Below are 22,346 nucleotides of genomic sequence, written 5' to 3' on the forward strand. Positions count from 1 at the left end.
TGCAGTCCTCCCAGCGCACCCTCCTGTCTCATTATGAAGGGAAAGAGCATTGGAGCTTGTTTATAACCCCCTTTTAGATAACAAATCACATTTTCTTTTCGCCAGCAAGTGTGTTGAATTGATATTTTTTCCCCTCGGTTTAATGGGTTTGTGTGTTCAGGAATGATCTTCATCAACCGAAACTCCGTATTGTGTTTGATGTAATGTCAGCTTTCATTACGCACTCCTGGCACAGGGAGAGGCTTTACACCCTGGAGCCTGGGTTCTGTTCCAGCCCTTGCTCCGGCGCCCACCTGGGTTCTGGTCTTCCTGGACTGCGCTTGGAGCCAGGGTCAGATGCCATTATTTCTTTTTAAGATGTATTTATTTGAGAAAGTGAGAGAGAGAAGCAGACTATCACTGTGGCATATGCAATGCCAGGGATAGAACTCAGAACCTTGTGCTTGAAGGCCCAGTGCTTTATCCACTGAGCCATCACCTATCTCTGGGCCTTAAGGAAGCCTTTTCTCATCCCAATGGTGTCCTCATCTGTGCGCTCAGTGTGTGTGTGTGGGGGGGGGGGTGGCTACTGGGAGACCCCTGTAATGTGTTCAGTATGAAGCAATGCCCGGCAGATGTCTCAGATGACTGAAACTGTCACTTTGCCTTTGCTCTGGTCCTGCCAAGATACTGGGGCTCTGCCTCCAGGTCCAGCCAGTGGCCACACTCCCCCACCTGTCAGATGGGAGAAACTTCTGTGACTGTTACCAACACAGATGGGCCTCAAATAGAGGCCTCAGACCCAGCACCTGGGCAGTCACCAAGGCCACCCCTACTCTACCCCCACCCCCACCCCCTTGAAGCAAGTAAAGTCTGAACTCAGAGGGGGAACAGTGCCTCCTTGAGGTCATCCATAGAGAGGGTCCAGCCGGAAGACAGCCAGGGGACAGCTAAGATAATTTCTACCTGTACAAAGTAAGTGCTGGGAGTCAGGCGGTAGCGCAGCGGGTTAAGCACAGGTGGCGCAAAGCGCAAGGACTAGCTTAAGGATCCCAGTTCGAGCCCCCGGCTCACCACCTGCAGGGGAGTCGCTTCACAATCGTTGAAGCAGGTCTGCAGGTGTCTATCTTTCTCTCCCCCTCTCTGTCTTCCCCTCCTCTCTCCATTTCTCTCTGTCCTATCTAACAAGGACAACATCAATAATAACTACAACAATAATAGCTACAACAATAAAAAACCAACAAGAGCAACAAAAGAGAAAATAAATTAAGTTTTTTTTAAAAAAAAAAAGAGTAAGTGCTGGGCCCGTGCTTGCTGTGTGACAGCAGACCCTTGGGAGAACTTGGTCATCACTGCATTTGCAGACCGCTAAGAACTGACAGGCTCCTGGAGAGCACAGGGCTGCCGGGGGGGGGGGGGGGGGGGGGGAACAGCTTCGTCCTGCTGTGCACCAGGGCGGGGTGACTCAGACAGTGGGCCTAGACCTGGTCCCAGCCCTCGGGCCCCCAGAGGCAGAAGTATGGTGGCCTCTCCTGAGTGGGTGGCACTTGATGGCCCCAGGCTCACCTTCTGGTGGCCTCTGCCAGCCATGCTCAGCTCTGATTAAAGATCATTAAACATGAAATCAGCCCGTTTGTGCTACGGGTCCCCGGGGGGTGGCCCGTGATTAGGACACGCAGATGGCCAAGAACCCGGGCACAGGGCGGAGGGTGGCCGGGTGGGCGGGGCGGGCACAGGCAGCCGGCCCAGAGGCAGGCACGTGGGCTGGGCTTTGTTGTCTCCCGCTCCTGTTGTGTAAACCCCCTTGTATTTCACAACAAATCACAGATAATTAATAAGTACATGCCCGTAATGAGCAGGCTTTTTAATAGAAGAAATTGGAAGATGCAGTGTCGAGTCATTATTTCTCTCTTCCCAGACTCAGCTCTGTTTCCCGTTTCCTCGAGCCCCCTCGGCCAGAGTCTGCAGGCAGGCTTCCTCTGACCCTGCCCCCCCCCCCGACCTTGACGCAGGGCAAAGCCCCTGGCCCCAGAGTCTGGACACCTTGGGGAACCCAATCCAAGTACCACAACCCCCTGGAGTCTGGGAGGGGCCCCTGGAAGAGGTGCTGGCTGGGCTGGGAGCAGGCACTGCCCCCTGGGGGGGGGGGTAGAGGCATCAGCTGCCAGCCCAGAGGGGAGGGGGTTGCTTGTCCTTAAGAGATGCTGAGCTGTGAGTGTCGCTTCCCTCCTCCCCCTTCCACCTCCAGGAGGAAGACATCGTGTACTATGATGCCAAGGCTGATGCCGAGCTGGTGAGTGGCCCCATCTGCACTGGGGGGCTGGGGGAGTGGAAAGGTACTGCCAGAGCCATGTCCCTCTCTGAGTCTGAGTGACCTTAGCGGTGAGACAGGGGTTAGAATTCAGAGCCCCCCACTCGCGCTCCCTGTAAGACCTCCACCCTTCCCACCCCATGATTCCCTGGAAGCCTGGACCTCTCCAGGGATGAGTCTGTCCCTGGTGGACACAGAGCCACTGCACTCCATGGGGCGGGTAGCCCCCACCCTTTGGGAGGGTGATGGGGCAGTTGGACCTCCTCCCATAGGCCAATTCAAACACCGGCTGGGAGGGCCCCAGAGACACAGGAGAGATGGGGCAGCTGGGGGTTGGGGTGGCTCCGGGGAGGTGGACAGGCAGAGCCGGCCACCACTTGCTTCAGGTCAGTGTAGCTGTCCTTCCTTGTGGTGAGGAGACCAGCGACTTCAGAGCATTGAACAACCAAAGCCTGGCCATGAGCTCCATCATCTCACCCAGCTGCTGGGGCTGCCCAGCCCCTGTGCCTGTCCCCTGGCTCAGCTGAGGCCCCATCCCTAGTGACGTGGAGCCCACAGAGAACCCTGGGCTACGCTGCTCTGCCTCCATGTCACTGACTGGAGGGGGGCCCTGTGAGACGGTGACACCCTTGTCACCAGAAGGCTCCCATGGAAGATGTGTGACCTTCTAGTGAGGGTGCCCACAGAGGAGACAGCGTGGAGACACAGGACACACAAAATAGACGGTGTTTGGAGAGGCTGTCAAGGCCCAAGCCCATCAGCCTTCCTTTGCGGCAAATGTAATGGACCCGACTCCCTTCTGTCAACAGGGGTGTCACAACTACTCAGTCTCTGTGTTCCCACCTGGGCTGACTGGTATAAGAGAGCCAATATCTAGTCTTCCTCTCAGCTTGGGGGGAAAAGGAGGCTGGTTCCTGGGGAGAGCAGATGGTACCCTGGGACACCAGCATCTGGGCAGGCTGGAGAGGTTCCCCACGCAGGACCTGTGGCTCCAGGCTGGCCTGGGTACACCGTCAGGCGGGCAGGAGGCCCAAGAAGGAGGAGTGGGTGGGCTAAAGCAGGTGTCTTCCTCCTTAGCTGAGCCTCCGTGGCTTCCAGAGAAGTTGCTAAAATTAAAGCTGAAATCTGAAATTCAAATGAAGAGCGAACCTTTAATTAGACCCTGAATCTAATTCCTTACCCCCCTCAGCAGCGGGCTGTAATTTTAGCAATCAGTGCATTAAATATAAACCAGTAGACGACAGTTGCCCAGTGTACAGAGCCTCTGGATGTGAGGTGGCACTGGGGGCTCCTTGGCTAACCTAGTGACCAACCCCCCAACAGGGCAGTAACCTGAACTACCCCCCACATCCCTGACTCTAAATCACTGACTCCCCTCTGATCCCCCCAACCCGTGGACATCTGCAGTGCTTGGGGGTGGGGGGTGGACCCGAGGAGGGAGAACTACCCTGTGTCAAAAACCCAGCCCTGCCAGACTGTGGTATAAATATCAGCATGAACACATTAGCCGACTACCCTGCTTGTTGTGTTGTGTTGTGTTGTTTTTTTAATCTTTGCCAGAGGTACAGTTAGAGATCTTTCTAGACCATTTACTTTTAAATTACCAGCCAGAAGGTGGGGGTGGGGGAAAGAGAAGGAAGGAAAAAAGTTCGCAGCTGATAGCTTATCAGAACGGAATCCAAATGTCACATTAGTTGGGAAAGTTGGGAGATTAAATTTTCCAGCGCCCTTCATCTGCCGCTGACATTTCGGGGGCTTTCTTCTCCCGACGGAACGTGAGTGGTGTGCACCTCAGAGGTGGCGGTTTCCAGCTCTGTGGTGGCTGCCGGGCCTGGCTCCACGCGACATCCATGGGGCTCGAGAGGGTCCTGTCAAGGCAAAGCAAGGTGGGGGGCAGGGGATCGGCACACGGGTGAGGAAGAAAGGGAGGGCAGTGCCCAGCTTGGGTTTTCCTGCACCATCTGCACCCTTGAAGTGGTGGAAAGGACACTTCCTGCAGGTACTTGAGCAGGGCCAGCCCCCACCCACACCCCCACACCCAGGCCAGCCTACGGCAACCCACTCCCAGAACATCATTCATCCTCCATATCTGAGCATGGGCTCAGTGCCCTCCCAGGGTGGGGAGAAACAAGAGTACGCAATCACCCTTCTCCTAGAAAAGACACAGCCTGGGCAAATGCCTGGTGGCAGGGACACTGGGGGGCGGGGGGGAAGCAGGGACACGTGTGCCCAGGACAAAAAATAAGCTGAATCTGGTGCTGCAGGCAGTGATGGGGTCTTGAAGGGGGCAGTAAGGGAGCCTGCAATTCAGTTCAGCTGCTTATGGCCCTTCCTCCCAGGGCACAAAGCCCCCAGGTGCTGCCCCAGCCCTGCCTCCATCTCCATCTCCCCCTGGCTCCCCCACTGGGCTCCTCCCCTTCACTCTGCCACGGTTTCCCTACCCCCGTCCCCGTACACCTGCCCACCCCCACCCCTCCACCCCTCTCTCTGCTGCGGCAACTACACTGTAGTCACAGACCCACTCCTGCCAGCCTGTGGTGGTGGGCGGGGGCACACAGCGCATGCCCAGCCTGGAGACACTGTAATTGGCACCTGTCAGACGACTGCAGCTCATTTTAGAAAGTCAACGGGAGCCTTTGCAGTCCTGCCCCACACACCCCCACCCTCCCTCCAGAGGTTGCCTGGCCTCTCTGCTTACCCCTGCCCCTTCCCAGCTTTCCCCAGGACACCCCAGAGCTCCCCTGTGAGCACCCTATCCCTGCTGTCAGGGGAGAACTCCTTGCAGGGCATGGGCAGGGCCTGTGGCTGTGCAGGGGTGCAGAGCTCTGGGCAGAGTGTGACCCCAAGAGGCACCTCCTTGTAAAGCAGAGGCCTGGACTTGCTCCAGCACTGCCCTGAGCTCTGCCTCCTCCCCCTTCCTTTCCAGGGGTGTTGGGGAAGGGGCTGGTTTGCTGTGGGATTTGGGTTTGGGGGTCTAGCCATGTGGAAAGGTGGGTGGGGTGGCTAAGGGCTGAAGGGAGTCACAGGTCTTTGGGGTGTGGGATCCATTCCCCATGTCCAGCTGCCTTATTTCTCTTTTTTTTTTTCCTAATTTTCTAAAATTATCATTATTTATTTATTGGATATAGACAGCCAAAAATAGAAAGGGAAGGAGGTGATAGGAAGAGAGACAGAAAGAGATACCTACAACACTGCTTCACCACTTGTGAAGCTTTCCCCCTGAAGGTGGGGGCTGGGGCTTGAACCTTGGTCCTTGTGCACTGTACCATGTGTGCTCAACCAGGTGCGTCACCACTCGGCCCCTATCTCTCTTCCTCTCTGTGTTTGACTTCAATAGTCTCTGCCTTTGAAATGCCCTCCAGTCCTCCCCTGCTCACCTGATCTCAACCCTGATGTGGCTTCTGGGAATGGGGGTCCTTTTCTGCAGGATGATCCCGAGAGTGAGGATATGGAGAGGGGATCAAAAACCAGCACACTAAGGCTGGACTTCATTGAGGACTCCAACTTCAAGAACAAGGTCAACTACTCCTACACAGCCGTGCAGATCCCCACAGACATCTACAAAGGCTGTGAGTACACAGAGGTCCCACATGCCTTTCACCTCTAGCCACCTGCACTCAAGGTCATGCATGCTCACTGTCAGACTCACACACAGATCTCTGGCATCTCACACTTACTCCCAGCAGACACAAAACCCAGCTGAGTCCCTGTGCTGCCCATGTGCCCAGACCACTGCCCGCACACAGCTGTCCCCACATCCCTAACCCCACCTACCCCCAAAGCAGCCCCTCGCAGCCTCCCTGTCCTCTGCCCCCTTGAAACAATTATTGAGAAGCTGCCAAGTCAAACAGACTAGGATGAGGGATGGTGGCGTTAGAGCAACTCCTAACTCACAGACATTATCTTTGTAGCATCTCTCTCCTCCTTGGCACAGTGGGGGAGGGCCAGGAAGTGGGGTGAGCAGAGCAGTCAGGGGGATGTGGAGGTTAGAAAGAAGGATCAGGTAGAAGGTGTTTTAGATTTCAAGCTCTAGGGATGGGGAGACAGTATAATGGTTATACAAAGGACTTTCATGCCTGAGCCTGCAAGGTCCAAGGTTCAATCCCCAGCACCACTGTAAACCAGAGCTGGACAGTGCTCTGGTAGAAAAAAGTAATAATAACAGATTCCAAGCTCTACCTCTGGAGAGTTTTGCACAAAGGAGGTAACCAGGTCATACAGCTAAAAGGGATTGACTCAGACTTGAGAAGGAACTTCCCAGCTAGCCCAGATGGTGTGAGAGGAGGAGGCAGAGTCAAACGCTGGGTGCGGAGCCCCAGCAACAGAGTTTGAGGCCCTCAGGTGTGTTGTCACTGATGTGATCCTGTGGGCACCCACAATGGAGTTGGGACAGGGACCCTGGGACTGTTTGGTGTCCCCAGAATGCGGGGATTCCACCAGTGTTCTCAAGAAAGCCCTCTCCAGGGAAGTTGGGCGGTAGCGCAGTGGCTTAAGTGCAGATGGCACAAAGCGTAAGGATCCCGGTTCTAGCCCCCGGCTCCCCACCTGCAGGGGAGTCGCTTCACAAGTGGTGAAGCACGTCTGCAGGTGTCTGTCTTTCTCTCCCTCTCTCTGTCTTCCCCTCCTCTCTCCATTTCTCTCTGTCCTATCCAACAACGATGACATCAACAACAACAGTAATAACTATGACATTAAAAAAAAAGCAAGGGCAACAAAAGCCTTCTCCACCCTTGGGGTCAGCCGGGCTTCTGGGCAGCCTCAAGGAGAGCGGATGGGGGCTGCCCCCAGTCCCGCCCACAGGCCACCTGGCCGAGCCAGTCGAGGGGCACTATCACAAGCAGACACACTAATTAAAACAGGAGCCACGCCGCCCTCCCCAGTCACTCCTCGCTACCCACACAAATTACATTTTATATGTTTTTTATTTACTGTGTCACTTTTAATTAAATCTGTAATCGCCTGCCTGAGGGGGCATGGTCCCCATTCCCCGACTCAGCGTGATCTGAGAGCATGTTCCTGTGGGTGTGGGTGTGGGTGTGGGTGCACGAGTGGGGCTGAGAGTCAGGCCAGGCTGCGTGACAGTGGATGCTTGTGCGTGCATGAGGGGTTAGCCCAAGTCAGAAACAGCCCCTGCCTGCAGTGAGGGTTTCCAGGGCCGCCTGCTCTTAAACTTCCCTGTGCAGAGGGGGAAACCAAGGCCCAGGAAGAGGAGTACAGTTTACCAGCTAGCTTCTTCTCAAAGCAAATACTACGTGAAACATTGGAGAGCTTGATTTTACTTTTTTTTTTTTCTTTCTTTAGAGAGAAAAATAGAAACTGCTCAATTCACTAAGTTTCTAAATTAGGAGCGGGACCATAGCGTACCATTCAATAGGCAGAGCCAATGCTCAAAATGTGTTTTGTTTTCACATTATGGTCGATTAAGGGAAAGTGTAGGGGCAGGGAGGAGGGAGCAGGAGCAGAGGGAGAGGGATTCAGCTCGGAAAGGGCCCCGCAGAGACCCCGTCTCTGGGCAGTGCCCGGGTTCGTGTGGTGACCTCTGGGCTGCGGACAGAGCCTCCAGCATCCAGCACCTGTAGCTTTAGATCACAGCTCTTTGCCTACCTGGTTTTCAGAGGAGCTGCTCTCTGTGGTTCTCACCTGGGCAGGTGGCCTTTTGACAAGGGCTGGGGTGTCAGTGAACCAGGTGGGAAGAAAGGAAGTGGAAGAAACTGTAGGGAGAAATAACAGCACCTGGGGAAGAGGGAGAACAGAGGCCCAGTAGCAGGGGCCCCTGCAGGATGGTTCCACTACACAGGTGAGCACACAGGCCCCACACAAGCCTCGGGGCATCTGAGGGCTACCCCTAGTTGGGTAGGTGATGGTGCGGTCCAAGCCATCCTGGGTCTCTGCCTGGAGAGTATCCACTCATCTGAAGAGCCCAGCCCTGCCCTGTCAGCATACGGAAGGGCAGGTGTACCCAGAGGTTACATATCTACAGAGATCTACAGAGATTGAGAGGTAGGGTGGGTGGGCTAACTGGGGGGGGGGGTGCAGGTTGCGTGGCTGTGAGCACCTGTGTCTGGGGCAGCCAGCAGGTGACTGGGCAGGTAGGTCTGCGGACGAGGGGATCACACATCTGGCCAGAAATACAGAGGGTGGATGGTGCAGATATGTCTGTTGAGGAGTGCAGGTTCTGTGGTGTGTGTGTGTGTGTGTGTGTGTGTGTGTGTGTGTGTGTTAGAACAGGATCATGGCACAGCCCCTGCCCCTCAAAGAGCCCCCAGCCCCACCCCTGCCTGTTCCTGGCCCCAGTTGATTAATCATGGAGCTGAGTGGCTTCCAGCTTATCAGGTACCTTAATAGCTGAATAATTCCAGCCCCATCATCGGGCCCTTAATTGCTTTCTTGTGGCTGCGGCCCAGAGTGCATGCTGAGTGGGTGAGCTCCCAGGGGACCAGCTGCGGGCTCGAGGAAGCACACTGGATGGGCACCCCAGCTCACGGCCCCTGCCACCTGGCAGGCCCCTCTCCAGGGGCCACAGGCCACAGCTGCCCTGCCTGGTCACAGGGGGTGGGGGGTGGGGTCAGGACCAGGTCTTCCTGGAGGAACTGGTGCAGCCCTAGCTGAGCACTGGGAATGAAAGAGCCGTAGCAGAGAGCAGATGGGGCTTTGTATGGGTAAGCACAGGCATGAGTGTCATGGTGAGGGCCCAGGTGCCACCTACCCCAGCCTCCCCCCGCCCTGCGTCCTCCACAGCCACCGTTATCCTCAATGAGCTCAACTGGACAGAGGCCCTGGAGAACGTGTTCATCGAGAACCGCAGGCAGGACCCCACCCTGCTGTGGCAGGTCTTTGGCAGCGCCACAGGGGTCACGCGCTACTATCCAGGTCGGTGCCAGCCCACTCAGTGCTCCCAGCCTCCTCCAGCACCCAGTCTGTTCACCCTGGGTGCTGCAGGTGCGGTGGGTGCCCTGCAGGCCTGCCCGCCCTCAGCCCCCAGCCCTGCTCCCCTCACCACACGGCCTTTCCCCCCCACAGCCACCCCATGGCGAGCCCCCAAGAAAATCGACCTGTACGACGTCCGAAGGAGACCCTGGTGAGCGAGCGAGGATGGACTAGACAGGGACACCACCAGCTCTCCCGCCTCCCCCACCCACTGCCCTCCCTCCCGATATCCAGGCCTCGGAGCAGGGCGCAGCCAGCTCTATCCAATTTTCATTTCACACATCGTTGCCACTGGAAAATGGATCCCATCACCCAGGCAGGCCTCCCAGCTGCCTCTGCCCCCGTCCACTGCCCGGCACTCCGCCCCCTCGAGGGCTGAGACACTGGGCCTGCGGGGGCTCCCGAGGGTGAAGATCTCTATTGTGGGGCTTGGCTAGCCCCAGCCCCACCCAGCTGAGCCCTAAGCCCCCTGCACTGCCTGGCCCGCAGTAACCCATGACCTCCCCCCTCCTCCTTCTCCTCTTCCTCCTCTCCCTTCTCCTCCTCCTCCTCCCGTACTGGGCCCTGTGCAGCTCTACAAATAGTAAGGACTCTGCTCCTGGGGCCTCAGCCCCACGCCAATGAGGCCAGAAAACATGCCTCCTGACCTTTCTGAATCTCTTGCTAAACCCTCCTTGGAGTCATTCTCATGCTCAGAGACCAGGTCACTGATGGAATGGGCAAGGGCTGTCTGTTCTACTGCACTCAGTGCCTCCAGAGCTGGCTGGCCCATGCAGTGGCTGCTCAGTGGGAACATGCTGAGTGCAGGCCCCCAAGGTCCCAGGGAGGCCGGCCCTGACTGAGGCTTCTCCTGGGCAGGTACATCCAGGGGGCCTCGTCGCCCAAGGACATGGTCATCATCGTGGACGTGTGAGTGACCAGTGCTGGCAGGCGGGGTGGGTGAGCGGCAGAGGATGGGGCAAGGGGACTAGAATTTCCTGCCAGGGTGCAGCATGGGGAGTGGCCGGAGAAGACCCCAGATCACCCCGTGACCTCCCCAGGAGTGGCAGCGTGAGTGGCCTGACCCTGAAGCTGATGAAGACGTCCGTCTGTGAGATGCTAGACACGCTGTCCGACGACGACTATGTGAACGTGGCCTCGGTGAGTGCCAGGGCTGCTGACAGGCAAGCGCTAGGTCGCATACTGCACCTCCCACACACACACACAGGTAGGGTAGCAGCTGCCTACCCCAGCCAGCCTGAGGCCACTCAGCACCTCACTGTCCCTGCAGTTCAACGAGAAGGCACAGCCTGTGTCGTGCTTCACTCACCTGGTGCAGGCCAACGTGCGGAACAAGAAGGTGTTCAAGGAGGCTGTGCAGGGCATGGTGGCCAAGGGCACCACAGGCTACAAGGCCGGCTTTGAGTATGCCTTCGACCAGCTGCAGAATGTGAGCCCCAGGGGCACGGCGCGCACAGGGGCGGCCGGGGGCGGGTGAGGGCCCGGGCTTGGTGACACCAGGCATAGCAAGACAGATGATCTTGTTAGCACCACCACAGGCAACTCGCCATCTGCTGTGGGGGGAGGTGGACCGGGGGCCGGGTCTGCTTGGGGCAGGACACCCACCCTGCCTGTGTAGGAGGGGAGAGGCCAAGAGCTACCCCATCCCACCCTACCCCTGCCTAGTCCAACATCACTCGTGCCAACTGCAACAAGATGATCATGATGTTCACGGACGGCGGTGAGGACCGCGTGCAGGATGTCTTCGAGAAGTACAATTGGCCCAACCGGACGGTGAGTCTCGGCCCTGGGCCCAGCGGAGAGGAGGGCTGGCCTCTGCAGGCCGTGGCCCTGACCTCATGCCCCTGTACAGGTGCGCGTGTTCACTTTCTCCGTGGGACAGCACAACTATGACGTCACACCCCTGCAGTGGATGGCCTGTGCCAACAAAGGTACCACGCCTGGGCGTCGACCTGCCTCCGGTTTGCAGGGCTCGCTGTCCACCTGTCCCCCATATGTCCAGCTGCCTGTTCATCCACAGTCCTTCCATCTTCCCATGTATGTGGCAGTGCGTGTCTCTAGACAGTCTTGTCATCTGAGCACCTCCTGCCCATCTGTCAGGCTGTCCATTGTCCATCTTTCTGCCAGCTCGTCTGCTCCTGCACCTGTTTCCCGGTCAACCCATCTCTCTGTGCATTTGGACCCCATCCTAGGTAGATTCTGAATGTCATTGCCACCCTAGAGTGGGGGGCTTCAGGCCTCTGACCTCTCCCTCCCCTCCAGCCCAGCTCCTTGGACCCCTACACTCATAGCTTCTGGGGCATAGGTCCCACTGGCAGGGCAATGGCAGGAAAGGCGCCGGAGATTGGGGGAATGCTGACACTGAAAGGAGAGGAAGGCTGAGGGACAGGTCAGGGCCCCCTATGCTCCTGAGTACTGAGCACCACCCAGGCCCACCTCTGCTTGCCTGCCTTCCTTCACAGGTTACTATTTTGAGATCCCTTCCATCGGCGCCATCCGCATCAACACGCAGGTGAGGGGGGTGGGGGCTCCTGCTCCCAGCCCCTTGCTTCTGTAGGGATGGCTGAGATGTGTACCGTTTGGGGTGGGAGCGCCCCCTGGTGTCAAGCCGAAGCATGGAGAGGTAGAACTGAGATGGCAGTGGGAGAGGATTTATACCCACCCCCCACCGCCTCCTCCCCAGGAATATCTGGACGTATTGGGCAGGCCCATGGTGCTGGCGGGCAAGGAGGCCAAGCAGGTGCAATGGACCAACGTGTATGAGGATGCGCTGGTAAGGCCTCTGGGCGAGGATAGGGTGGTAACCTTCCCCCAAGGATGCGGCCCAGGCTCAGCCTCCTTGAGGGCCCCCCCCCCTATGGAAACGAGCCAGAGGAGGGAGGGGAGGTCCAGCCTGAGCCAATTCTGAACACACTCAGGATGGAGCATACTTGGCCACAGGAAACTGGTTCACCTTCTCCCTACAGGGGCTGGGGCTGGTGGTGACAGGGACCCTCCCTGTTTTCAACCTGACACAGGATGGCCCTGGAGAAAAGAAGGTGAGGCCCTCCACTGGGGAGGGAGGGCAGACCGGGGAAGGGTCTCTGGGGTGGAGGAATCGAGCCTCCCTTGGAGTTGAGTCCAGTGTCTTCTTCTGTCCCTCTGCTGTCAGAACCAACTGATTCTGGGTGTGATGGGCATTGACGTGGCTCTGAATGACATCAAGAGGCTGACTCCCAACTACACAGTGAGTGAGCACCCACCCACCTGCCCTGCTGTGCCTCCCAGCTGCACACAAGCCAGGCTGTATGGAGGGCACTGATGCCATCGGGAAAGGCTGCGAGGGGCTCTCGGCCCGGGCAGACAAGCAGCGCCCCTCACAGCATGGAACGCAGATAGGATGAGCCCGGAATGCTGCCCAGCCCTCTGAGTCCTGATTCCCAATCTCACCACCAGCTTGGTGCCAACGGCTACGTGTTTGCCATTGACCTGAATGGCTACGTGTTGCTGCACCCCAATCTGAAGCCACAGGTGAGCCAGGTGGGTGGCCTTGAATGAAGGATGCCAACCCTGCAAGGCGGACACTCCTGACTCCCTGCCCTGCTTCCCCCAGACCACCAACTTCCGGGAACCTGTAACTCTAGACTTCCTGGATGCAGAACTGGAGGATGAGAATAAGGAGGAGGTGAGGAGAACGGAAGGGCAGAAGGAGGGGGTGGGGTGGGGCACCTCTCACATCTGTGGCCCTTACAGATCCGTCGGAGCATGATTGATGGCAACAAGGGTCACAAGCAGATCAGAACACTGGTGAAGTCCCTGGATGAGGTGAGAAGGTGGTGGAGGAGTGACAGTCCGAGTGGCACCCTCCTGCCTACTGGCCCATGGACCTGACCTGACCTCTTTCCCCAGAGGTACATAGATGAGGTGACGAGGAACTACACCTGGGTACCTATCAGGAGCACCAACTATAGGTGAGTGGGGCCAGGGTCCCGTGAGGGCGGGGGCAGGGCACCCAACAGCCCGAGTCTGAGCCCAGCTGCTCCCTCCCTGCCTGTCATCTGGCAGCTGTGAACACCATCCCAGCAGGATGCTCAGCCCCCAGGTCAGGGGCAAGTGCCCTGGGCATCTGACATCCCCCCACAACACTGCCTCTGCCATCACCCCCACCTGGTGTGTCCTTGAGTGTGGAGCCTCCTGTGGGACTGGTCCGTCTCCCTGCACCCACAGGCTGGTTTCATGCACACGCAGGCCTGCCCTGCTTCCAGCTGGCCCTCACACAGCTGAGTCCGGGAGGTGCAGTCCACCCTTGCTGTCGTCCCCCCAGCCTAGCTCTCTCTTGTTCTTTGCCCTTGTGAGCTTGCTGCCGCCAGATGACGAGGCTGGCTGGGCATCTGGAGACTAAAGGTCGGCAGCCTCCAGTGCAGTCTGGGAGAGCACAGATCCTGGGTGTCCCCAGATGCTGGCCTCTGGGGGCAGGTGTCTCCTACAGCAAATCCAGGAAAGGAGTCCCTGGCAGTCAGGGATGGGGGTGCCAGGGCTTAGGCCTCTCCCTCTGCTCGAAAACCGTGGGGAGGACCCGTCTCTCCCCTGCACTGACCTCTGTTCCTCTCCCCTCCCTCCCAGCCTGGGGCTAGTGCTCCCACCCTACAGCACCTTCTACCTCCAAGCCAACCTCAGCGACCAGATCCTGCAGGTCAAGTGTAAGTGGCCGGCCCTGCCTGCGCCCTGCACCCCTGCCTCTGACCCACACCCTGGCCGGTCCCAGGCAGCATAACCAGCCGCTTGCGGCCAGACAGTCCCTCCTGCCCAGTCTACCCGCCCCCCAGGTGTCCGCAGGCTGGGGCGGGCGCCGGCCTTTGGAAAGTCTGTGGAAATCTGCATGCTTGCTTTTTCTCAGATTTGGTTCCAGCCCATTCTTATGGTTTCTGTTGAGGTTTCTGTTTTTGGTTTCTCCTGCTCTGTGTCTTCCTTCCTTAGCCTGCCTCCCCCCCAGCCCACCCCCCACCCCCCAGGGGGCTGCATTCTTGGAAGACACCCCTTCCTCTCACCTCACCTTCCCCACCTCCCACCTGGGGCATCACCCCCAGGATTTCTCTCTCCTGCCAGTGCCCCCTCTTCCATTCCTTCCATCCCCACTCCCTGCACCCCCTCATCCTTCTCCTCATCTTTTCACCCCAACTCTGACCTTCCCTCTCTCTCTCTCCCCCCGCCTTCCTCTCCTTTCTCTCTCTCTTTTTTTTTTTTTTTTTTTACCAGGACACTGTTCAGTTCTGGCTTATGGTGGTGCGGGGGATTGAACCTGGGATGTTGGAGTCTCAGGCATGAGAGTCTGTTTGCATAAGCATTATGCTATCTACCCTCTGCCCTCTCCTTTCTCTTTTCTCTCCCCTATTCCTGTCTCCCCTACCCTACCTCCTTTCATGTCCCTCTCTTCCACTCACCCCCTCCATTTCTCTCTCCCACCTCCCCTCCCTCCCTCTCTCCTACCCCCAAGCCTTTCCCTTCCCTCCCCTCCATCCCTTCAGTCCCTCCCAGTCTCATGCTCCCTTCCTCCCTCTGCTCCCCCCTCCTCTATCTCCCCTTCTTCCCTGCACCCCTCCCTCCCCCTCCCCTCTGCCTGTGGCTCACCCCTGCATGTCCTGCTGGCCCTGGGCCTCCCCCAAGAGGCCTCTGAGCCTGTGGCCCCGCCTGCCCACCAGAGGTCACTGGGAGGGAGGCTGGGGCTCCGGCCCCACCGGGCGCCCCCCACCTGCCTGGCCAGCTGGGGCTCGTCTCCTCTGAGTTTTCTTGCTCTCTCTCTTTCTCTCTCATGTCGTTTTATGCAAGACGTTTCCTTTCGGTATGATGATGAGACGCAATATTTTCATTCAAACAGCCATTGAATAAAATATTGTTTGTGCCCCTCCCCGTCCCCTCCCCTTTTTCGTTTGTTTTTGTGTCTGTGTTGTTTTTGTTTTCCTTGCTTTCTCTCTTGGTGGACTGTCCCAGTGCCAATCAGCAAACTGAAGGGCAAGTATATTCAGAACCAGTGCACCCTCCTCCCCCTCCCCACCCACCCTCACACCCCTGCTTGCCCCCCTCCCTGCCCAGGACCGACCAAACCCCTGCTCTCCAGGGCCACCCCCCAGCATCGCCTCAGCTCCTCTGGTTCTTGCCTTTCCTCTAACCCTAAATCCCTAGTAGACCTAGGGCGCCCTTCCCCTGACCTTCCCCACAGGGTGGTCTCCTGTGTGTCGAGAAAATTCAGGCCCCCTCCTTATCCTCCTCACTCCCTTCAGGCAGGCCCCTACCCCACCCCCAATTATTTGTCCCTCCAAGACAACTCAACAGTGGAGAAGAGCTGGGGGCCTCTTGTTACTCCCCACCCAGCAAGGCAAGGGGCCCAAGGTGCCAAGGTGGCGTGGCCCTCAGAGGGACTCCTGGGAAAGAGAAGCTTCTTCTGTGGGTGTTCTGCCTCCTCTGACCTCCCACAGTGGCTCTAGAAGCCAGAAGTCCTCCCCTCCATCAAGGGGCACAGAAGGCTTTGGAAGCCTGAGTTCCCAGCCTGGGGAAGGGGTGAGGAGAGCAAGGCGGACAGCCCCGTGCTGAGCTCAGCCCCCGTCCCCATCCCCAGATGTCTCCACTGCTCCTAGACACTTTCCCAAGGCCCACTGGCACAGCCCCACCCTGGAGCACTGACTGCTCTTGAGGAAGAAGGACAGGTAGGGCGCATTCCATGGAAAACCAAGGAAAACTCAGAGAATGGAGGCCTGGTCAGAAATGGGCAAGAATCTCTCTGACCCCCAGGAGCCACAAAAGCAGCTGAGAAGGAGTCAGACTAGGTGTGAATAAAAAGGCTCTGTCTTTCAGTGATAAAGCCAGGAAGACTTCGAGGAGATGGAGGCAGTGAACTCACAGGCCCAACAGAGAGCGAGCGAGGGCAGCACGCCACACAATGAATGGGAGACACTGCCCTCCTGTATAGGAAACCCCTGGGCAAGTGAGAGCCACAGGGGCTGGGGGTGGTCTACCACGCTGGGCATCGGTGATGGAAGCAGAAACACCCCACCAAGTCCCAGGGCCCTTTGAGCCTCATCCAGCAAAAGGCTACAACTGCCCCACTGGCCTGGATGGGGGCTGTGCCCTGCTCCCACTGGCTTGAGGTGTCTTTTCTCCCACCTCCCTCCCAGTGATGCTAAAAACACAGGGCCCTGAGAATGACAACCATAGCCTAGTCCCTCTTCCTGCTCCCCTACCTCCTTTTCTTTCTCCTCCTCTCCCCCACCCACCCCTTCCCTGTTGGCTTGTGCCCAAACCCTGCCTCACAGTCCTATCAGAAAGCAACAGTCCAACCAGTGACTGCCCGGCCCCTCCAAGCACTGTAAATCCCCCCCCTCCCTGGAATCTTGCAGTGCATTATGGGAGTTTGGGGAAAACAGAAAACACATACACACACTTCTGCAAAAATAAAACTCAAAGAGGGGATAGGGAGAGAGGTCAGAATCTGAATAATGCCCAGCCTGTGACAGGCAGAGAACAGAGGGATTACCTTTCCCCTGCAGGGCAGCAAAGTGGCCAGTTCCTCAGAGGACACAGGTGAACACATCACCTGACGCACTCAGAAAACCATGGAACACTCACACACACACACACACACACACTCACTCACACACACACTCACTCACACACGCACAGATCACAGGCCCATCTGTAAGATCCTCCCCTCCCTGCAGCACTCTGTGGGTTGCTGGGATTCCCAGAATTCTACCCTGACTGTTTTGAGCCCAGAGAGGTGCAATAAAGGGGGCCCACTTGGGTCCCCACCAGCTCCACATACCCCCATACCAAGAGGGCAGGTGTCCCTCACAGCTCCCAAACTCCCCTCCCACAGTGTAGGAACATTCCCAGGCACCTCTCACCCAGCCCTCTCAACCAGGGAAGACCCATCAGATGCCCACAATGCACTGCAGCCCACTCCTGGCTACCCACACCGTCTCTGGTTGGACTGTCTGTGCCCATGAGAACCCCCCTCGGTTTGGCCATGTTGATGCCTGACACGGAACAAAAGCAAGACCTACCAAAACGCAAACAGCTGCAGCAAAGAAAGAGAGATAAAAATCCGCAGCCAAAAGCCAATTCCCTTCCTCAAAGTCTCTTTGGAGGCAAAGGAAGCTCAGCATGTGGTTTTTCCATAATGGTTCGTGATAAGAGCAAGACTGGCGCCTCCCCCAGACCATGCATATATATAGCAGTGTGTGTATATATATGTGTGTGTGTGTGTCCGTGTATATGTGCTATACAGCCGTATGGAAGCATATACAGCCACGCCAAGGGACTCACTGCCGACAGAGGACCAGGCCCGGGCAACATATTGGCTATAACTGCCCTCCTCCTGCGATGCTCTAGTCTCCACAGGCCCTCCACCCCTCCCCACCTGCCCCTTCTCTCTGGCTCGAACTGGAACGTGGAAGTGGCGGGTTCCCTCTTTGCTGGTGTCTCCCCCTCCCTTAAGCCACCCTCTTCCCTGTCCCTACAGTCCCATCAAGCTCGAAGCACCCTGGCCTCCCGCCTCCCCAGCCCCCGCCGGATAACCCCCCGTTTCTCTTGCAGATTTTGAGTTCCTGCTCCCCAGCAGCTTTGAGTCTGAAGGCCATGTTTTCATTGCTCCCAGGTAGCTTGCGTGCGGCCTTGCCGAGGTGTCCTCCCCACTTTCCCCACCCCCACTGCCCGCACCCACCTCCTGCACTGCTGCCTGGAGCTCTGTGTGTCTGTGTCCCGTGCACTGTCGCCAGCCCCCCACTGCCCACCATACATAGCCCCCTATGCGCAGCGGAACGCATACCGGGCCATGTAGCCACACCCGGCAGCAGCGGCCAGGGGACCCACGGCTCCAGCTCCCACCAGGCCTGAGGCAGGGGGGGCTCTGGACCCTGCTGACCTTACTTGTCCTCCTGGGTCACCAGGAAGGAGCCCTTCTGCCTTGGGCTGGCTGTCTGCAGCACGTCCCTCACGGGGCAGCTGCTACTCTGGTTTGTGGTGCCCTCCCCACCCACCCACCCTGTACCCCTTTGTTGTTCTGTATCAGTCAGTGTCTGTGTGGGTTTGGGGGCCCAGCCAGCCAGAGCCCCTGAGTCTAGATGCAGTGCTCACTGTAGGGGGTGGTGCTTGGGCAGCCACTAGGGCAGGTGAGGGGTCAGGGCCCAGAGGCAGAGGCCCAGATCTGGACCGGCCAGCCAGCATGCACACACAACTCCTGTGCACACCTCTGCCTGCTGGCCCACCCCCAAGGAGACCAGTCAAGCCCCCCATGCCACGGTTGGCTTCCATGGCCTGGGCTCTGGACCAGGACAGGTGGGCACAGCTGGCAGAGACCCACGGGTACACTCAGGTACCATCCGGGGGCTCTGGATACTCTTCCCCTGCTTGTGTGTGCACGTGTGGGCATCCGCCCACAAGTCTGCGTCTCTGTAGACATGTGTTTGTCTGTGTGGACTGCAGTGTGTGTTTGAGAGCATCTGAGTGGAAAGATGAGGCGGACTATATGCACCAGTGACTGTCACGGTGTGTGAAGAAGGCCTGTGTGGCCCAAGACCCTGAGGGCAGGGACTGTTTTTGTCACCTCCGTATCTTTGACTCTGGACAGCTCGATAAACTGTGTCGGGCGAGCGGCTGAAGTGGCCCCCACACACATGTAAACATGCACGTGCTGGGGTGTGGCAGGCAAAGGCTCTCAAGCACTCTAGGTCTATCACGATGCAACACAAGGGCCCTGCGGTTGCAGGGAGCGGGCAGGCAAGCAACCACCCTCACCAGCCTGGGGCCCTGGCACAGCCTAGAAAAGCAGCACGTTGTGTATATTCCCACACCGCTCCTAACACCCTGGTAGCAGGAAGATGGCTGTGACAAAGGCGTGAATGAGGAGTTGGGCGGGAGACACTGGGTACCACTTCCCAGGGAGAGGGACCCACCAAGACTTCTGAGGAGCAGAGCCTCCCAATGGCCCCACAGCCCCCGTGCCCTTGGACCCAGAGCCTGACCTGTCTACCTCTGAGGAGGAGCATTCCTGACAGAGAAGAGCCAGTCTGCGCACCCACGTGTTCCCGCTGGTTCTCTGGCGCCCTCTGTGGCATGATAAGAAGAGCTATGGCCTCGGGAGCTTCAGAGAGCTGCCCAAAGGGGCATAGCCAGAAAGCAGCAGAGTCCTAGAGGTGCTAGACTCAGGTGCTGGCATGCCACTTACTTGTGCCTGTGGCACAGGCAGCACACGGGGGGAATCCCGGAGCTCCCCGGTGCAGCGCTGCCTCTGTCTCGTGCACAGCCCCCACGTGCAGCCACATGCCTACCAAGGGCATGTAGCCACACAGGCACTATGGGCCCAGAAGAGGGGCTTCCTGCCAGGGCCACGGTCAGGAGAGAGAACCTGCCAGGGTGGAGGCATCAGCTCTCCTTTTGGTGGTAGCGCTCTATGGTGTAGAGCGGGACACCTGCCTGGCGCATAGTGGCAGCAGCCCGTTATGGTGTAGAGCGGGACACCTGCCTGGCGCATAGTGGCGGCAGCCCGTTATGGTGTAGAGCGGGACACCTGCCTGGCGCATAGTGGCGGCAGCCCGTACCAGTATGCCTGCTCCTCCCTGCGGCCTGGGCTTCTTGGTGCACAGCCAGGCAGGCCTGTTGGGAAGCCTCACCCCGGTCGGCCTGTCCAGCCCCCAAGCCCACTCCTCTTGCCCCTCCCCACCCCCAGAGAGTATTGCAAGGACCTGAATGCCTCAGACAACAACACCGAGTTCCTGAAAAACTTCATTGAACTCATGGAGAAAGTGACTCCAGACTCCAAGCAGTGTGAGTGTCTGGTGGGTTACAAGGGTCAGGGCAGTGCCCGGGCAGCATGAGGGCAGCCTGGAGGAAGTGTGGAAATATGCAGGTCCAAACCACCAGACCAGACCATGAGGAAGGCTCCTATGAGAGTCCTGGGCATGGGGAGGGGTCAGCCAGGAGCCACAGGAAGATAGATGCCACCTCCACTCTCCACTCTCTCTCTTGTCAGGCAATAACTTCCTTCTACACAACCTGATCTTGGACACAGGCATCACGCAGCAGCTGGTAGAACGTGTATGGCGGGACCAGGACCTCAACACGTAGGCACCCACCAGGCTGAGGGGGCAGGAAGCTGGGGTTGACCGAGAGAGCCTGGCCCTGCCGGGCAGAAGGCAAACCAGTGACCTCACCTTGCCACTGCCCCCAGGTATAGCCTCCTGGCCGTGTTTGCTGCCACTGATGGTGGCATCACCCGTGTCTTCCCCAACAAGTAAGTGACCTACCCTTCTGTCCAACATCCTGCTCCTGCCTGGGACCTTGCCTCTGTCCTGCTGCCCAAAGGGCTCCCGCAGAGGACCCTTCCCCACAAGCCACCTCTCCCACCAACCTCTGCCTGTCTCGGGTGACCAGGGCAGCTGAGGACTGGACAGAGAACCCTGAACCCTACAATGCCAGCTTCTACCGCCGCAGCCTGGATAACCATGGCTATATCTTCAAGCCCCCACACCAGGATGGTGAGTGTCCTCCCAGGTGCCTGTCTGTTCAGCCAGGGCTTGGCTCTGCAGCCAGAGAGCCTTGTCACATACAGGCTGCCAGAGCCCATGCTGGGTGTTACTGGTGCAGGCTGGGACCAACCTGGGTCTGCTTGCCTGATTACCCCACCTCACCCCACCCTAGCCCTGTTAAGACCACCACTGGAGCTGGAGAATGACACAGTAGGCATCCTTGTCAGCACTGCTGTGGAGCTCAGCCTGGGCAGACGCACGCTGCGGCCAGCAGGTAAATGCCCAGAACTGAAGGGCAGAGGCCACGGGCAGGGTGCTGCCCAGACTACCAGACACTGATAGCCCCTTGCCCTCCCCCATAGTGGTGGGTGTTAAGCTGGACCTAGAGGCCTGGGCTGAGAAGTTCAAAGTGCTAGCCAGCAACCGTACCCACCAGGACCAGCCTCAGAAGGTACTAGGGCAGAGGTGGGGACAGCAAGTCCAACCATCCCCCTGGTGGAGTCCCCAGGGTGGCTCTGATGCCTCTAGGGAGGTAGGGAGGTGTTGTAAGTGGCCCGGGGACTCAAAGGAATGAAGGGTGGTGGAGGGGGGGTGGTGTCGCACCTCACAGTCCTTGTTCTCTGCCCAGCAGTGCGGTCCCAGCAGCCACTGTGAGATGGACTGCGAGGTTAACAACGAGGTGTGTGTTCCCTGAGCCTTAACTTACCCTGTTCCTGGACTTACTGATCCCAGCTGCAACTCCTAACTCACCCCTTGGCCTATGGTCTTAGCATCCCTACCTGACTATGGCTTTACCAGAACTCAGGGGGTGGGGGGAGCAGGATGGCACTGCCTCCAGTCAACCGCTGGACTGCCAGAGTGTGAGGACGCACAGTAGGGGCTGCGCCCCTCTCCACCTGCCACCCTCTTGCCTATCTCTCAGGACCTGCTGTGTGTTCTCATTGACGATGGCGGGTTCCTGGTGCTGTCCAATCAGAACCACCAATGGGACCAGGTGAGAGTCAGAGAGTGGGAGGAAGGGGCCCCTGGTCTGAGCTTTCTAGGACCATGGCACTGCGGGCACTGTAACCATGGCTCCCACACGGTGTTCCCAGGTAGGCAAGTTCTTCAGTGAGGTGGACGCCAACCTGATGCTGGCCCTCTACAATAACTCCTTCTACACCCGAAAGGAGTCCTATGACTACCAAGCAGCCTGCGCTCCCCAACCACCTGGCAACCTGGGTGCTGCACCCCGGGGTGTCTTTGTGGTGAGCCCCTATGCCTCCTGGCCTAGAGATGGGGAGAGCCCGGGGCGACCTGGGTGCAAGGGCAGGGGTGTCACAGCCCGTGCGCCTCTCTCCACTGCAGCCCACCATTGCAGATTTCCTTAACCTGGCCTGGTGGACTTCTGCAGCCGCCTGGTGAGTCCCGGAGGGGTGAGGGGCAGGGGAGGGTGCTCAGCAGCCACGAGGGCTCCTCCAAAGGGGGTGCTCACCTGTGCTTGGCCACTCCCACTCGGCAGGTCCTTGTTCCAGCAGCTTCTCTATGGCCTCATCTACCACAGCTGGTTTCAGGCAGGTAGGTAGGAGGGACTTGGACACACCTCCTCCCACCCGCCTCCCCATGTCCCACCACCCGGAGTCCGGGTGGGT

At 58.3% G+C, this 22,346-nt stretch overlaps 1 protein-coding gene and 1 long non-coding RNA gene across 12 annotated transcripts in view; one reads left to right on the top strand and one right to left on the bottom strand.

Annotated features, from left to right (window-relative positions):
* The window catches only part of CACNA2D2 (calcium voltage-gated channel auxiliary subunit alpha2delta 2), a 168,417-nt gene that overhangs the window by 142,952 nt on the left and 3,119 nt on the right, over positions 1–22,346 (top strand). For 2 of the 11 annotated variants that reach the window (XM_060204606.1, XM_060204604.1), the window contains exons 5-36: positions 2,228–2,272; positions 5,718–5,859; positions 9,029–9,160; positions 9,311–9,368; positions 10,076–10,126; positions 10,258–10,357; positions 10,488–10,646; positions 10,883–10,990; positions 11,070–11,148; positions 11,266–11,409; positions 11,680–11,729; positions 11,901–11,990; positions 12,184–12,255; positions 12,369–12,443; positions 12,653–12,727; positions 12,810–12,881; positions 12,950–13,021; positions 13,106–13,167; positions 13,820–13,896; positions 15,185–15,205; positions 17,786–17,846; positions 19,917–20,014; positions 20,220–20,310; positions 20,418–20,480; positions 20,621–20,724; positions 20,888–20,989; positions 21,078–21,166; positions 21,344–21,394; positions 21,638–21,709; positions 21,810–21,962; positions 22,063–22,115; positions 22,217–22,272. In XM_060204606.1, the coding sequence (XP_060060589.1) occupies positions 2,228–2,272; positions 5,718–5,859; positions 9,029–9,160; positions 9,311–9,368; positions 10,076–10,126; positions 10,258–10,357; positions 10,488–10,646; positions 10,883–10,990; positions 11,070–11,148; positions 11,266–11,409; positions 11,680–11,729; positions 11,901–11,990; positions 12,184–12,255; positions 12,369–12,443; positions 12,653–12,727; positions 12,810–12,881; positions 12,950–13,021; positions 13,106–13,167; positions 13,820–13,896; positions 15,185–15,205; positions 17,786–17,846; positions 19,917–20,014; positions 20,220–20,310; positions 20,418–20,480; positions 20,621–20,724; positions 20,888–20,989; positions 21,078–21,166; positions 21,344–21,394; positions 21,638–21,709; positions 21,810–21,962; positions 22,063–22,115; positions 22,217–22,272 (2,677 nt within the window). The remainder of the gene's footprint in view (positions 1–2,227; positions 2,273–5,717; positions 5,860–9,028; positions 9,161–9,310; positions 9,369–10,075; positions 10,127–10,257; positions 10,358–10,487; positions 10,647–10,882; positions 10,991–11,069; positions 11,149–11,265; positions 11,410–11,679; positions 11,730–11,900; positions 11,991–12,183; positions 12,256–12,368; positions 12,444–12,652; positions 12,728–12,809; positions 12,882–12,949; positions 13,022–13,105; positions 13,168–13,819; positions 13,897–15,184; positions 15,206–17,785; positions 17,847–19,916; positions 20,015–20,219; positions 20,311–20,417; positions 20,481–20,620; positions 20,725–20,887; positions 20,990–21,077; positions 21,167–21,343; positions 21,395–21,637; positions 21,710–21,809; positions 21,963–22,062; positions 22,116–22,216; positions 22,273–22,346) is intronic. The other 9 variants (XM_060204610.1, XM_060204609.1, XM_060204613.1 and 6 more) reach the window with 6 other exon arrangements.
* LOC132542093 (uncharacterized) lies at positions 3,829–22,324 on the bottom strand. Its single transcript, XR_009553241.1, has 2 exons — positions 22,190–22,324; positions 3,829–4,158 (listed from the first exon to the last, which is right to left on the bottom strand). It is a non-coding gene; the product is annotated as an uncharacterized LOC132542093 (long non-coding RNA).

Source organism: Erinaceus europaeus, chromosome 12, assembly GCF_950295315.1.
Source record: "Erinaceus europaeus chromosome 12, mEriEur2.1, whole genome shotgun sequence".
Lineage (NCBI taxonomy): Eukaryota > Metazoa > Chordata > Mammalia > Eulipotyphla > Erinaceidae > Erinaceus > Erinaceus europaeus.